Source organism: Choloepus didactylus, chromosome 13 (assembly GCF_015220235.1).
Source record: "Choloepus didactylus isolate mChoDid1 chromosome 13, mChoDid1.pri, whole genome shotgun sequence".
In the NCBI taxonomy this organism is placed as follows: domain Eukaryota; kingdom Metazoa; phylum Chordata; class Mammalia; order Pilosa; family Megalonychidae; genus Choloepus; species Choloepus didactylus.
Window position 1 is genome coordinate 12,246,878 of NC_051319.1, and position 15,545 is coordinate 12,262,422.

General features: G+C 43.3%; 2 protein-coding genes across 2 annotated transcripts in view; one reads left to right on the top strand and one right to left on the bottom strand.

The window, feature by feature from the left end:
• Positions 1 to 6,138: 6,138 nt before the first annotated feature.
• LOC119508001 (transgelin-2-like) lies at positions 6,139 to 7,371 on the bottom strand. The gene has a single exon (XM_037801412.1). The coding sequence runs from the start codon at positions 7,324 to 7,326 to the stop codon at positions 6,796 to 6,798; it is 531 nt and encodes a 176-aa protein (XP_037657340.1). The 5' UTR covers positions 7,327 to 7,371; the 3' UTR covers positions 6,139 to 6,795.
• Positions 7,372 to 13,717: 6,346 nt separating this feature from the next.
• The window catches only part of IQGAP2 (IQ motif containing GTPase activating protein 2), a 311,908-nt gene continuing 310,080 nt past the window's right edge, over positions 13,718 to 15,545 (top strand). The window contains exon 1 of the mRNA XM_037801784.1: positions 13,718 to 14,051. Coding sequence (XP_037657712.1) covers positions 14,006 to 14,051 — 46 coding nt within the window. The 5' untranslated portion in view covers positions 13,718 to 14,005. The remainder of the gene's footprint in view (positions 14,052 to 15,545) is intronic.

Below are 15,545 nucleotides of genomic sequence, written 5' to 3' on the forward strand. Positions count from 1 at the left end.
TGAGAGACAGAGCAGGTCAAGCATAGGTAAGTCTGAATGCAGAAGATGGCTTAGGAAAATCTGTGCACCAATAGACATTGGAGTGGGTAAAAATAGGAGAGGAAAAATGTTGGGAGGCAGGGGCAGGCAAGGGACATAGCCCAGTGCTGCAGGTCCAGCAGCTCTGGCTAAACTGAAGGCTTGTGTCCCATTTAAAGTCTCGACCCACTGTTGGTACATGGAAACAGTTGTTGGGTGGAAACCAGCATTTTCACATGTTGGCAGCTAATTCATTTATTTTTAGACTCCATGTAGGCCTGCACAGTAAAACCTAAATAAAATATCTGTGGATCCCATTCGGCTACTCAGGAGTAGTGAAGAATTCCACCCATGGCCATATCTTCTTCCAGGGGCTGCTAAAATACAGCTCTTCCCAGTTCTAATCGTAACATAAAATTATCATTTAACCAGCAGGAGGCTTCTTCTTAACAATCAATCAAACCCACTCAAGCCAAGAACCAAGTACAACATTCTCAGCCTCTTTACAGCTCAAACCCACATCTTGACCCTGAAAACAGTTCTATTCAATCTTTTCTCTTTTTCCTTTTCTTCCAGCTCAGAAAAAGAAAATAGAAAGCAGTTAGGCCTTTCCCTAGCTCCACCAAGGAAGTTTCCATGGAGTAGAAGCACTTAAATCTTTCTAGGGGAGATCTTTGCCTTTTGGTCATTAGTCAGGAATGTTCCAGGTGGATCCCCAAGCCAGCAATGTTTTGTACTTAGACAAAAGCCCTGAATGAGCTTGAACGTACTTAACCTATCTGATTCCCTTCTTTCACTCACTAAGGAAAACTATCTCAATGGGAAAAAACTCAAAACCAAGGGTGATCATTCATTTTTCAGATGCCTTGTGCCTCAGTTTCCCCCTCAGTAAAACTAGTGGAATGGGGCTAAAGCATTGGGGGCTGGGGTCTCTAACAGCCTGGTTCTATTCAGATTACTTCCCTCTGTTGAACTCAGGAATGCCCTTTGGGAAAACGGTCAAGGGGTTGGTAACCTGACACCCTCCAGCTGAACTCTGGATGCCCCAGGGAAACTTAATTCAGTAAAAAACCTGGTTATTTTACTAAGCAGTAGAAAGGTATATGTATTTATACATTAAAAAAATAGAGAATATTAGGTTCATATGACTATTACTTTGTAAAAAGCACTGTATGAATTTGTGTACTTTTTTCCCTTTAATTTTCAGAATGTACTAAATAGCAGATTTTAGCGATCACATCCAGTAGTCTCACGCTGAATGCCATTAAGTGTTTAGTGTTTGAAACTATCTGCTCATCCTGACTTGGAAGCAAGTTTATTTATTCAGCATAAAAGGAAGTATTTGAACTCACAGTGTGATTTTCTGCAAGTTTCAAAAGTAGCAAGACTGGACAGACAACTTTTAGGACAATAAGACATATTTCTCTGTTCCGAATACTATCTTGCCACCAATTGCCGACTAAACAATTATCACTGTAAAGGAGTGCAACATTAAAAAGGACATACATTTAATGTATGCTAATGTAGATAATCTATTTACATGATTAAATGAGCCCTTCTTTTTTTTCTGTTTCCCTTGTATTTCCTTTGTGATTCAGTAATTTAATTTTAAACCACTCTTTTGCAAAACTAAACGTAAATATTTTAATGAATATCACATTACTGCCTAGGCTAATAGAAAAACTTTTCCCATCTCACTATTATTTATTTTGCCTTGGTTATTTAGACCCAGCTGGTCCTTCGGAATGACAGATTTGCATAATTTTAGGCAAGAGCAAAAATGGAACTGTAAGTTCCTGTAGGACCCATGGTTTCTTTCTTTCTAACTCTCCTCAACACTGGGCATAGTACCCCACCTAAAGGAAGTATCAGATAAATTGCTGAATATCCAGAAGAATTGAGCAATAGAAAAGTCTAGCAGCTGCTTAAGTATATGATGCGTGAGAATTAGAACCAAACAATGGGGAGGATGAAAGGCTGTCTGCAAGCTGAGCACCCAGCTATTCCAGCCTCAGCTCTGGGCAGAGGGCAGAGCAAATCCTTCTCACATCTCACCTAAGTTTTGTTTGTTGTATTGGAGCTTGTTTTCTCAGACAATCTTTTCAGGGGCACAGTTTCACCACTGTTCCCAAAACATCTTTCCTTCTGTAAGTGAACATTCAGCTCTTCCACTTCTACGCTAAGAAGCTGATTCTCTTAAATCTCTTCTTAGCAGGTAATCATTTTGATCACTGCCCTCTAGATTCTGATTCCTCTGGATTCAGAAGCTGTTAATGCAGGGAAGACATGGCACAGTGAATTCCATCAAAGCTTCCTTTTTCGAAGCCAGCATCACGCTCTGCTCCATGACAGTGTCTTGTTTTACTGTATACTCAGCTCAGTGACTCCTATGATCCCTAGGTTTTCCTTTTTCTATTCCTAGGCATAAATCGTCATTCTTCCATCTTTACTTATGCAGCTTGTGTTTTTCCTGACCCGTCTCTTCTGCCCTGGTCCTTAGACAGTGGGGCTATTAGAACATGTTGATGTAACTTTTGCTCTCTGTTGTAGTTTCTGGAGCTGGAGCCGCTGCAACAGGAGCTGCTGCTACCACAGAAGTTTTTCTCATTCTCGCCATGTGGTCCTGTCCACAATGGGCAGTTCCTAGCAAAGTCAGATTCATAACGTCATTTTGTTTCATGAGACTGTTTCTGGAAGTCAAACAGGTCAGTGGCTTAGAACGAATGGCCTTGCACTGAAAGGATGTAAGTGACTTTCCAAGAGGCTACATAATGTTTTTCCTTCTCAGAGACGTCACAGTTGACTCTCCAGATTCTATGCTAATATTTTATGTTATTCTGTTATGCCGTGGCTCTGTTCTATTTTGGGTGGGGGAGGGGTGTTTCATTTCAGGTACTTGTTATTTTACTTATAGGATATCTACCAAGGTTTAGCTCTCCACTGTAACCAGATGCTGTTTGAATGTATGGCTATTTGCCAAATATGGGATATTACTGAATTTCTTCACATCTGGGCTTGCAGGCATCAAAGAGCCTGGGAGAGGCAAAAAAAAAAAAAAAAAAAAAAAATCAATTTCTGGACCCCAGTTTAAGGCAGGTGATAAACAATGGACCAAGAAACTAATTTTGGACAGAAGTGAAATGGGGATTGGTCATCTATTGATTTGACAAATATTTATTGGGCACCTACTATATGCAAGACACTGAGTGTACAGTGGCACATAAATCTGGAGAGCTAAATGTTAAACCAGAACAGATAGTTTATTGAGAGCTCCAAGTCATGGAGACCCAGGAACTCTTTGGGAAAAGAAACAAAAATTACCCGGAACTAGAAGTCATTTTATATCCCAGCTCAAGCTGTTAGAAACAAGCATTATACCTTAAAAACGCTCACTTGGTTGTGGAGGAGAAAAGAATTTATTCATGATCTTGCAAGAATGGACACACAGCCAGAAACATGGCAGGCATGCCAGAAAAAGAACATGGCGATAGTTATAGCCTACCCCTAATACGGCAAGTCCCTCCCCAGTTTCCCCATTGGCTGCGTACTCCAGAGGTTACAGCCTATCCGAGAGAGCTAACTAGCCCGTCTTTGAGATTTTGAATTGCACAGCCTATCTGAGAGAGCTCATCCAGTTTAAATTTCCTGCTGAGAGTTTCCGCCTTTGACCTTACCCCCACATTCTCTTACATTCCAGTAATCTGGTTATCTTTCCCACATAAGGAACTGGCACTGATTCTAGACCTAATTCACGGGCTCTCTCTCTTTTTCCTTCCCCTCACTACGGGGCTAGTTTAAGCCAGCTTTTCCGCCCAATCTCAATTTTCTCCATGTGGTCTTTATGTGAAAGCTAAACTTAACCCTTTCTTACAAAGCTTGCCTCTTCTCTTTCCTTTTTCCGCTCTTTTTAAAAATGTCCTCAATTAGGACCCATCCATCAGAGGAGGTGATGGAGCCTGACAGGGTCATCATGGGAGAAGTGATGCCCACATAGCCTAAGATTACAGGGAAGACTGACAAGAAGGGGAGGAGTGTGTGACCTCTTCCCTTTGTGACCACTGTCTACAACATCCAGGGGAGGTTTTAAGGGACTGAGCAACTGTAGCGAGGGAAGTAAACATGAGCGGATTTTTGAAGCCAGGTACTATTAAACTGTACAAGACCCTGACACAGAGTGGATAACCAGGTTAATTGAATTGTATTGAAAACTATATTATCACAGAGAAATACTAACTTTAGTAGAACTAGAAAAAAAATCTAACAATGCTAAAGAAGAACAAAGAATGAAAAGGCTAATTAAAAGAGTTATTTTTAAGTCTGTTTTCAAACAAATTAGTGCAAAGATTAGAAAAAGTGAGCTTCTGGGCCCTCGGGGTGCTTGGATTGTGAGCTACTACTCTGGTGACCCTGAAAAGGAATTACATGTGAATTGGGGTCAAATTTTCAAAATTTAGATCAGAGGTTTCATTGCTTATTTAAAGGGACTTCCCACCCAATACATAAATCCTTCCTATAACATTTCCAGCTAAATGGTTTCTTTTTCCTTTTTAAAGCATATCTCAAAGGATTTCAATGAAGCATTGTTTTAAACCTCAATTTCATACTTATTTAGATTTTCTAAGATACAGACTCCAAACTTCCAGAAGACTTCACTCCATTTTAAATGACACTTAAGTCAGCGTTCTGGTTTCCAAGGACAAATTCCTAACTCTGTTCTATTTTGTTTGATGTTGCCTCCCAGAATGTCCTCAATTCTTTCAAGATATTGGAGAATTCCCTTTCAAAGCAAAAACTACTTGAATTCATGTAAAAAATAATTTAAATAAACACTACCAGACAACACACAATGCTTTGAGTTGAAAGAAGGGCTGGGGGTTTTGTGAAATTTAACAATAAACTTTAAAGATTTAAAATGATAGACCATTTTCCAGCATTTTTCTAGTGCATGACAGTCACTTCCCTTCCCCCACTCGACCTCCTGGCTGATCGGTGGGAGGTCCCTGTCTTACATTTCAGCAACACCACTGTTACTCTGCATATGTGGTCTTTGTTCATATTAGATTCTCCCCTAAAATACAGAACATGATCTGGTAAAATAGCAACTCTGATACTCCAACGTGCTTACAATTCAGAAATTTTATGAAAAGAAGAGAAGCCTTCACGAGCCAGCTGCTTTTACTGACCTGGCTTACAAACTGTAGAGATCAAATAATTAACTTACATGCAGTGGGCAGACCCCATTTGTTGATGTCATCATTTGCCAAGAAGCAAATAGATCTCTACCTTCATTGTCAAACTAACCTTTATTGAGCACCTACTGTATTTTGGACCAAGTTCAAATTCCATGCAAGTTCTCAATTTTTTGGACCCTCAAAGCATCTGCTATGAAGAGAGAAAGAAAATACTATCTGGGAATCCTAAACATTGAAGGTCAGCAGGCTTTCAAAAGCTATAACTTCTTACACTGCTCTTTCAGACCCTTTGGGGTTACTTCTTTTGTCTGTTGTTGTGGGAAATATAGGGCAAAATCTGGGTAGTCCAAATGCTAACTTTTTTTTTTTAATCAAGGGGAAAATAGAATCATAAATAGCAATTGAGGTATCATTTGCTAAAGGCTCAAATAATATTTGACACAGGAATTCAGAGGAGGAAGTAAGCAAGCAAAATTGGAAGAAGGAAAAATCCCAACACAGGGCTAGCTCTTGAAATGGTCCAGATATAAGGTGATAAGAGCTTGAACTTAAGCGGCGGTGGTGGTGATGATGAGAGTAAATAAGAAAGAAGAGAAAACATGAGAAAGATATTACAAAGAATCACCAAGACTTAGTGGCTGACTGGATGCTGAGGAGTGATGCTGGAAGAATCCAAAAGGATTGAGGTCTAGACTGAAGTGAACTGAAAATGTTTGTATTAACAGGGTATGGAAATCAGGAAGAAAGACCCATTGGTAGATGGAGGGTGGGGTGGAACTGGATGATTCTAGCTTTTGATTTGTTGGGTTTGAGGTGACAGTTGTATTTATCTTCTGACAAAAGGAAGCCTCTGGCGTTGTTTGCCTCCCTGGATGTGGTGCTGCTTGGTTCACTTTTTTTTTTTTTTTTTTTTTTTTTTTTTTTCAAAAAAAAGACTGGGATTCTTTATTTGAATCAGCAAAACTCACATTCCTCTAGCCCCAGGCCCTGGAGGACAGCCCTCCCTCCTCATCCCTATCCCTTAGCCACAGCAAGGGGAATGGAAAATGAGAAGCTGAGAGGGCCTCCACTAAGGAAGGCTGGCCCAGATGTGTGGTGAGCGCAGTCCAGCTGTGGCTAGGGTGGCAGCTGCCACAGGCCGCTCCCTATAAATTAAGTCCCTGCAGCCACAGCTGTGGGGGAGGCAGAAGGAAGGCCACTTTGCATCAGAAGTTCAGAAGGCAACATCTGTAAACCCCAGCCAAGGAATGGATTGAGGGCACAGAGCCTGGGGAAGAGAGGCCAAAGGGAAAGAAAAGAGGAATTGGGTGGGGGGTGAGGCCCCCAAATTTTGGTCCCAGGGAAAAAGAAGAGGCCCATTGGTCCAGTCTGGGTGGATTTGGAGAAGAGAATGTACTAGTAAGCATGGGGGAGAGGCCCCCATTGCGCACCCCCAGAGATGATAGGATGGGCCAGGCCCCCACCCTGGCAGAGAGGAGCTTGAGGACTCCAGGGAGTGTCAGGGAATGTGACTGCTAAAACACACACACACACACATATATATATTAACCATTCATGGGAGGGCAGGAGTGGGATGGGAGCAGGATCAGAGGATCTGGCGTGGCATCCCATAGCCAGTCATGCCCGCCTGAGATGCCCCACGGTTGGTGCCCATCTGTAACCCGATCACGTTCTTGCCCTCTTGCAGCTGGTCATCTGAGAAGTTCCGGGGGTTCTCCTTGGATTTCTTAGGAAACCAGTTGGGATCCCCAGAGAAGAGGCCATCATTCCGGGCTACCGCCAGTCCACCCAGGTTCATCAGTGTCCGCTGTACACAAGCCATGTTCTTCCCTTCCCAAAGGTCCACAGTCTGGAAGATGTCGGTGGTGTTGATGCCGTAGCGTTCGGCTGCTTGCAGGAACTGAGAGATCTGCTCCATCTGCTTGAAGGCCATGGTGGAGGACTGGATCTTCTTCACTGGGGCCTTGCCCTCAGGATACAGTCCATTAATAAGCTCACACAGCACCGTGCCATCCTTGAGCCAGTTCTGGAAGTTCTCACGTCCAGGCTGGGGCCGGCCCACATCCTTGCGGCACTGGGTGGTGATCCACTGGATCAAGATCTGCTCTAGGTCCATATCATACTGTTTCTCGATCTTCTGCTGTACCTCCCGGCTCAGACCATAGGCTGCTTGGTTCACTTTTGGCTTGTATACTTGGCTTGGGCTGGGCAGGTGTGAAGGTAACTCTAACAAGTTAAGTAACTGAGTTTTGGCATCTCTGTAGTTACCAAAAAAAAAAAAAAAGAGAGAGAGAGGCTTGAAAATGAAGGGGCTACCACCAAAACGTATACACAGTGCTTTGTGGAAATGTGGCAATTTCTGCTTAGATGATAGGAACTATGGTCAACCCTCCATCCATTCAGGAAGCAAAGAGCTATGGCTTGCTGTCTTACCAGGAGACCAGAAGTCACTAACCAATCCCCAAATGGAGAAGCTGTTCATCAGGAAGCGGGTTGCTTTGGATATTTAAATAGTTTAGCTGAGGTGAATCCCAGAGTCCAGGCAGCCCCTTAGGGAGCAGGTGAGTTTTGGGTATGAAATCACACCCCCTTCTAAAGATATGTACGTTCCTAGAAAGGTATGTATATTTGCATATTCAAATTGCAACCATCAACATGTTTATTTCATGTTTTGACTCATATAGCTTTGCCTTAATTGATACAAGGAAATGACTCTGAACTTTAAAAAAATGGTGTAGCAACAAATTAAGACATTCTTTCTATTTTGAAACTATTAAAAGAGTGCTTATTTTTTAATCTGTTTTGAAAAACATTCCAAACATAGAGAAAGATACAGAAGACAAATATCAAATACTCATGTAACCACCACCTGGATATAACAAATATAAACTTCTGCCATATTTGCTTGAGAAAAGGAAATAAAGTGTTATATAGTTGATGTTCCTTATCTACTTTCCCATATTTCATTCCCTTCCCTAATTTCTCAGAGGTTATCACTATTCTGCAATTGATATGTTCTTCCTGTCCATGTTTTTAAATAAAAATACTTTTACTACATGCATATATTTATATATCTCAGTATGTATTATGCATTTAATATAATATTATTTTTGTGTTTCACACAAATTTCACATGAATGACATCACAGTGTATTTATCATCTTATTTTATTTCATTCTACATTGTCTTCAAGCTTTATCCATAATGATATATGTAGATGAAGTTTGTTCCTTTTTAACTACCATACAATATTTCATTACATGAATATACTACAATGTATTTATCCATTCTGTTTCTAAAGGCATTTAAGTTGTTTCCTGTTTTTTCCTGGAGTAAACATCTTTGTACATGTTCCCCATATGCGGGAACATTCTAGGGGATCTAAGTATACGTGGAATGAATAGATTAAAAGAAACTCATGTAGTAGCCAACTTATTCCTCGAACTGGTCACTCCAAAGTCCACTTCCCCCAACACTGTATGAGAGCTCCTGACTCCCCACATCATCATTCTCACCAACACTTGCTAAATCTTTCAATTTTTGCCTGTCCAATGGGTGTTTTAATTTTCAATTCCTGATGAACAGTGCAGCTACTTTTGTAATCTCCAAGCTCTCCTGCTAGAAGTTTGTTTGCCTCTTACCAACAAATTGAGACAGTCTTCCAGAAGGGGAGTGTGAGAACAGGCAGGAAAAATGAAAACTAGGACTAAGAGCTACTGCCAAAGGTAGATCAAGCCGAGATTAAGATTAAGCACACCTGAAGTTACAGCCAGTGAGAAAGCATGAGCGATTTTTAAAAGCTGATTCATAACTTTCCTGGTATGTGGTAGCTCCCTTTGCAGAGCACTTTTCAGATCTTATCTCACTAACGTAAGAGTAACAAGCAATTGCAAAGGATTATCAGTAAAACTATAATCAGTACTATGCCTGGACACAAACTGGACCCCAGGTCTCTAGTTCTTTGAGATGGCAAATAGATAATGGTAACTTGGAGGCATTTGTGGTAGGTCCTCTAGCATTCATATCAGAAAAGGGAACAGATGTTTAGTAGGGGGTAAGCACATTCTAAATTTGTAGCTCAATTTACCAGACTACAGAATAGGAGATGGGCTTCTGTGCTAGTGAAAGAGTTTGGACTCAGATAAACACAGCTCTGCTTTTTGCTGGCTATGAGACTCTCTGAGTTTGTTTCCTCTCCTTTAAATAAGGATAATTATATATTCTTCCTAGAGTTGTTACAGGATTGAAAGTAACAGCTATGCCTAGCATAGTGCCAGGGACATGTAAGTATATGGTCAAATCATGTGTGCAACAAAATATTTAATTGAGCACCTACTATATGCCAGGCATTGCTGTAAGCCCTGGGCATAAAGCAGTGAACAAAGACACCAAGTCCCAGATGTCAAGAAACTCACATTCTAGAAGGAGGTCACCTACTACAAGCAAATAACCCAGTTGATATGCCAGGTGATAACTATAAATTAATGCAGCATAAGGAGGATAAAGAATGAAGGTGGCCACCTGGCAATCAATGCTACTTTCTCTTCCTGCTTGGGCTTATCTTCTCAGAATCACTTCAGCTCTTTCTTAAACTGTGAAATGGGGAAAAAAAAATGGAATTTTACATTTGTTTGTTAAAATTGAAGTTTAGACAGTTTTTCCAAACACTGAATTGTTTAGAACTTTAAGCCAAGAGAAAAAGGCAAGATTGCCGGAAGGCTTACTGATTAAGCATTTAAAAATATTTGAAAGTTCTCCAAAATTATAGGCTTTAGTGATGTGAAAAGGACTTCATTGAAAAAAAAAATCTATATAAACATAACGTGCAGTATAAAAAGCAATGGGCAGAGATTCTCAGGAGACCTGGGATGTAGTTTAAGCTCTGTTCTTCCATAGCTGTGGAAATCATGTAACCTCTGTGATTCTGCTTACTTGTCAGTAAAATGATGCTAAGAAGCCATTCAATTCTCTCCCCTCACCATGCTACCTCCACTTTTGTTTTTGAGAACTGAAACACTGATGGTTTCATTTGTTCTGATTTTTTTAAAAGAAAAATCTGATGTTGGACTGTAACAATTTCCTTTTTGATGCAGAAGTTTCTTTTGCAATAAAGTGCAGTTTCTGCTTCTTCTCAGTTTCTCTGTTTTTCTGGTACTGAGAATGAGTTAGAAAACTTTAACAATTCCAGGGTTCCTGACGCTTTGAAAAAGCACTGTGATGTCCTCATGCCTCAACTGTAGTGATGTACTGAAAGCACATTGATCACTATTTTGTGTATATATGTGAAAATGATCAATGAAATATTATTGGAAAACCAACCTAATTATTTAGAGATAAATGGAATGGTTAAAGTTGTGTGCCAGAATTTTGACTCAAACATATGGTGTCCGTCCAACACCCCCCTCACCCCTCACCCCTCGTGCCCATTTGATGCCCTGGATTAACTAATCTGTTAGTGTTACAAAAACAAAGTCACACTTTTTTACAAAAACCTTCATACATATTTCATCTTGTCAAAAGAGAGATGGGCATTAGAAAATTATCAATTTTTCTAAACATTTCTTTACAAAAAATTGTTTTAGCATGTCTAGTGGTTTACCAATGTCATCTTTTGTTCTACATTAGAGAAAAAAAAAATTTTCTTGCCTTATTAAAAAAACGTTTCTCACTAGATGGCCTCAGTTTTTGTTTTCAATATTCTTTTAAGCATAGTCAAATTGCAAAGTAAGTTGGCACATTGCCTCATATTTATTTGAATCATTCTCCAATGTCAAATACTAAGAGAAAATAGCCCAGCATTCTGCAGACAATCTTCTTTTCTGAGATTCTGAGTTGCACTTGTAATAGACTGTTACCCAGTGAATGGCGACTGAAGCCCCAATGATTATTTTGAGCACTTGCAAAAAATCAGGAGTGTTCACCTTAATATTTTTCTCATAGCATTAAGTTCTCTGTAGAAACATTAGCCATGAAAGAGCCTTGAACTACCCAACTCCATCAGAAAAGAGCCGACCAGCTAGAACATGAACTTGGAACTACTTTCCTGTATTATTTATGCTTTCACCTTCACTTTCAACCCATAATAGATATTTACTCTATTTAATCTACTTAATACTAGGTGTGATATCTATATGAGTAATGATAGCACCGATATGTTTATATGAAAACAGCCTCTTTATTACCCTTTCTGTTGCCAACCTCATAGAGACACTCCTGACTTCTGTCTTTAGCTTCTGCCACAGCCCCTTCTACCAGCCGTCAGCACCTCCAAGTTGCCCCATGTCAATCTATCTCATAACTTGTTCCCAGATTCATCTTTTCCAAACTCTCTTGCATCATGTAGCTTGCATGCTCAAAAGCTTTTAAGAGCTCTCAAATGCTCCTACGATAATATCCAGTCCTCTTAGCCTGACATTCAAGGCCCCCCATTATCTGATACACCAACTTCCCAGCTCCTAACAGCTCAACCTCATGCTCTACTGCTCTCCCACTTCCCATTGTCTCTTGTCCTTGCCTAAGTTTTCCATTTAGCTCTTACCTATTCTCCAATGTCCTTTTCAACCCACACTTTCAAATCCTCCCATCTTCCCTGAGCACTCTGATTCACAGTGTTTTTCTTCTTACCTCTGGATAGACAACCCACTTATTTGGGCCCTAAACCATACATTCATGCTGAAAATTGATATGTACAAGTAAGAGCTTAATTGTTAGCACTTAATACATGGAATCATAGAGATGGGAATGAGCTTTAGATTTCAATTCAGCATCTCCTGAAATAGGAAAATCCCCTTCAATACGTCCCCATTTGAACATTTAAGGACACTATGCCCTACCTAGAAACCTGGCCATTTCACCTTTGAATTGCTGTTAGATGCGTCTGAGTTTTGGAAAACTTTTTGGAAACCTCACACAAACCATTCCAGCGAGGTGAGAGCCAATGGTTTTCTAATACCTCCAGAAAAAAAAATAAAAGGGGATTCTCTTGCTATCCCATCTGAATGAAATTTCTCTGTGTTCAATTTCAATCTCTTGTACCTATTACTAACAGAACTGCAGTGTCCGCATCACCTGGGAGCTTGTTAGGAATGCAAATTCATAAATTCATGGGGCCCAGCCTAGATCAACTGAACTGGAAACTCTTGGGGGTGGAATCTGAGTTTCAGCTAGTCTGAGAAACATTACATCTCCCATATGAAACAGGAAACTGCTGGCCACCCTCTCTATCTTTACAATGGTTAGTGTCACGGTACCACCTTTTCTCCAGCTAAATCATCTCTATGGCTTTATCTGAATTATTTTATTTCCAGCCATCTGATCATCCATCCATACATATGATGATTTAAAAAAAAAAAAAAAACTTTCTAAACAACCTGGAAATGAACAAGGTCCATTTTTAAACCCTCCCTTGCCCTCTCCCCCAAACTTTCCAATATATATTTGGCCCCCAAAAGCCACAGCAAGTGGCAGCTCTTCTCAGTTGCCACATTGTCTTCCAAAGGGAATTACTTTCCAATATCAAATAATTTTCCAAACTGCTCTCCAAACCTCCAGGAAGGGATCTGTTAGGATAACCAGAGGTGTGGGTGGGGGGAAGGGGGTGGTTAGGAGTCCAGATAAGAACCATCCCCACTCCATCTCTTTTCTGCTCTCTTTGGAGGAGTCAGGTAAAGGGGTGCATGAGGTGCAGAAAGATAAACAGAGGATGGCATGGCTTATCACGTCGAGGCAGAGAACAGCTCCCGTTGGCCACAAGAAAACCCCCTTTTAAACCAGCCACATGCAGTTTAGTTTCCTTAACCTGAGCCGGAAAAGGTTTTCTTGGTGTGAGACCCCAGCTGGGCCTGGATGACACTTCTGCACATTTGGGGGGTGGGGAGAAGGTAAGCGGAGGTTGACTCAGCTCTGTTTGGAGTATTTGCTTGGGTGGTGCTTATCTCGCTCGTTTGGCGCGCGCGCGCTTGCACACACACACACACACACACACACACACACACACACAGTCTCACCGAATTTGTCGTTATTAAAGGGGAACCCTGTTCTCTATAGACAAAAAGTCACAGCAGCAACTTTCGAAGCAAAAAAAAAAAAAAAAGAAAAAGAAAACGAAGGGGGAAAAAAAGTCACCGCTCAATCTCCCCAGAGGAAAAGGAACCGTGCTGTTTGTCCTATGTAACTGAGCAACACCCCGGACAAACGGGGCTGCCGATGTCTTCTGCGGTTTTTCTTGCTCTTCTCCGCTTTGGTTCACTTCCACCCTCTAAGCTCCAGAAGTGAAAAGTCAGGCGGGGCAGCCGGGGGCCCCCAGACCGCCAGCTGCTAACCGGGTCCCAGCTGCAGGGTGGGTCCCCCCCCCAGCGTCCAGCTCAGCCCCTTCCTCCAACCCCCGGGGAGGACAGGGGCGGGTCTACACCGCCTCGCCGCTGCGCCCCGCACGCGATAGGGGTCGCTGTGCAGCAGCGCTCTCTACCACCGGGGTGAATAACGGGGCTGGGCTGGAGGAGAAAGGAAACCTGCTGAGGGTGGCGGCGGCGGCCCGCGAGGGAGCGAGGGAGGAGAGTTCACTTTTACTCCAGGTGTCAGCGCTCGGCGCTGAGTACGCGCTGCGCGCGGCGGCAGTAACGGGCGCCGGCGAAGGAGCCTAAGGGGGAGCGAGTCTCCCACCTCCAGGCGCCCAGCGGAGGGCAGCGAGAGGCCGGATACGAGCGCGCGTCGGCGCGGGGCGCGGAGACGGCGAGTCTGGCCAGCGAGGGGAGCCGCGGGGGTCGCGCCCTGAGCGGGCCCCCAGAACTGCGCAGGATGCCCCACGAGGAGCTGCCGTCTCTGCCGAGGCCCCGCTATGGCTGTAAGTGCACCGGGCGCGCGGAGTTCCTGTTGGCCTTCGGGCGCCCCCTCCCCAAGAAACACAGTAGTAGAAGCCAAGGGGGCCGGATGCGCGCCGCGGAGGGAAGGGAAGGCGGCGGCAGCGTGACTAGTAAAAGTTGGGAGGTAGAGTTGCAAAGGGCAGTGAACGGCGTCCTTCCGCTCTCCTCCCCAAATTTCTAATCCCCAGCTGCAACCACAACCTTCCACCCCGCAACGCCACCCGAGCATGGGTCTGCGCTCTGGGGCAGGCGAGGTTGGGGGTTGGCGGGGCGGGTATCAGGTGAGGAGCTCGCGGAGCTCCTGGCCGCTGCCAACTCGGGCCAGGGGGTGGCGTAAGGGACCCGATTCTTCCAACCCAGAAGGGGAGGAAAGTTTGTTTGCTGTGGCTACAGGTGGGCACTGTAAGTGGTGTGTGCCAGCTCTGCGTGGGGGGACGTAGGCTTTACTGGAAGTGTCGGCGTTTCCTTCTACCCTACTCCTTCGGATTTCAGCTGCGCCTCAAGAACTAGTTTCGGTGTGAGTCCTTTCCAGCCATGGGCAAAAGGGGCGCCTCCCTCCCGCAGCCCCTCTTCTTTCCGCTCTCCTGTGACTCCCGCCTGGACCGCGCCGTCAGCGGCAGGATCGCTGCGGGGCGACCATGCAGCCCTGGGCTCCGGGGGATCCTGTGGAAGCCCGCGCGACTTGAAGGAGATGGTGCCGATTATCCTGCCAGCGACTGCCCTCGAGAGGTTGCACTGGCTGTTCTTGAGGGGGGTGGAGCCAGATTAGCACCAACCACGTGGCTTCATGTGTGGAGTTCAGAGTCCTAAACACGTGCCAGGAAGTATTTCCTTTAAAACAAACAGAAAGTTGGCGCTCTCGCTCTCCAGTTGGCCCTGTCAGTGAACCCGTGGACGACGACTAGGTTAATCTTTTGCCCAGACTGGCCTTGGTGGCAAAAGTACCAGGTTTGGGTTAAGGTGGTGGTTAGGTAGGGCCACAGAGTCTTGCTTAATAAAAAAAGGTGGTGGGGTATCCCAACTTGTATCCTCCCCCTCCTCGCCTGCCCAATCCCATTCTTGGAATGGAGTGTCCAAGAAGCGAGGTTAGTTTTTTCATGTAGCCTTAATTAGTTTGTACTTTGGTAAACTGCTCAGACAGCAGAGCTCCTTGGGCTCAAAGAGGTAGTCTCTGCTCGTCCAGTGTTTGTGGTGTCAGCCTCAGGTTGGTTGAAGTACATTATGTGACAAGCTCCCAGAATATATGCTGGCTTCACCATGTCGAATCATAAGATGACCACAAAGTCTGCAATATGTGAATATACATTAAAAATGGTTTGTTCCCATCACATTTTAAATCACGATCTGTTCAGGGTGTCATCCCTCATTAGTAATGCATTGTTCAATGTGCTGTGCAAAATTGTAGTGAATGTGATGTGTTAATACAGCGCTTCTATCAATCCTTCCACCTGCATCTGTAATGTTGTCTGATTTTC

What these genes read in the sequence shown, in the direction of transcription:
- LOC119508001 (XM_037801412.1), bottom strand. Translation starts at nt 7,326, where the DNA reads ATGGACCTAGAGCAGATCTTGATCCAGTGGATCACCACCCAGTGCCGC.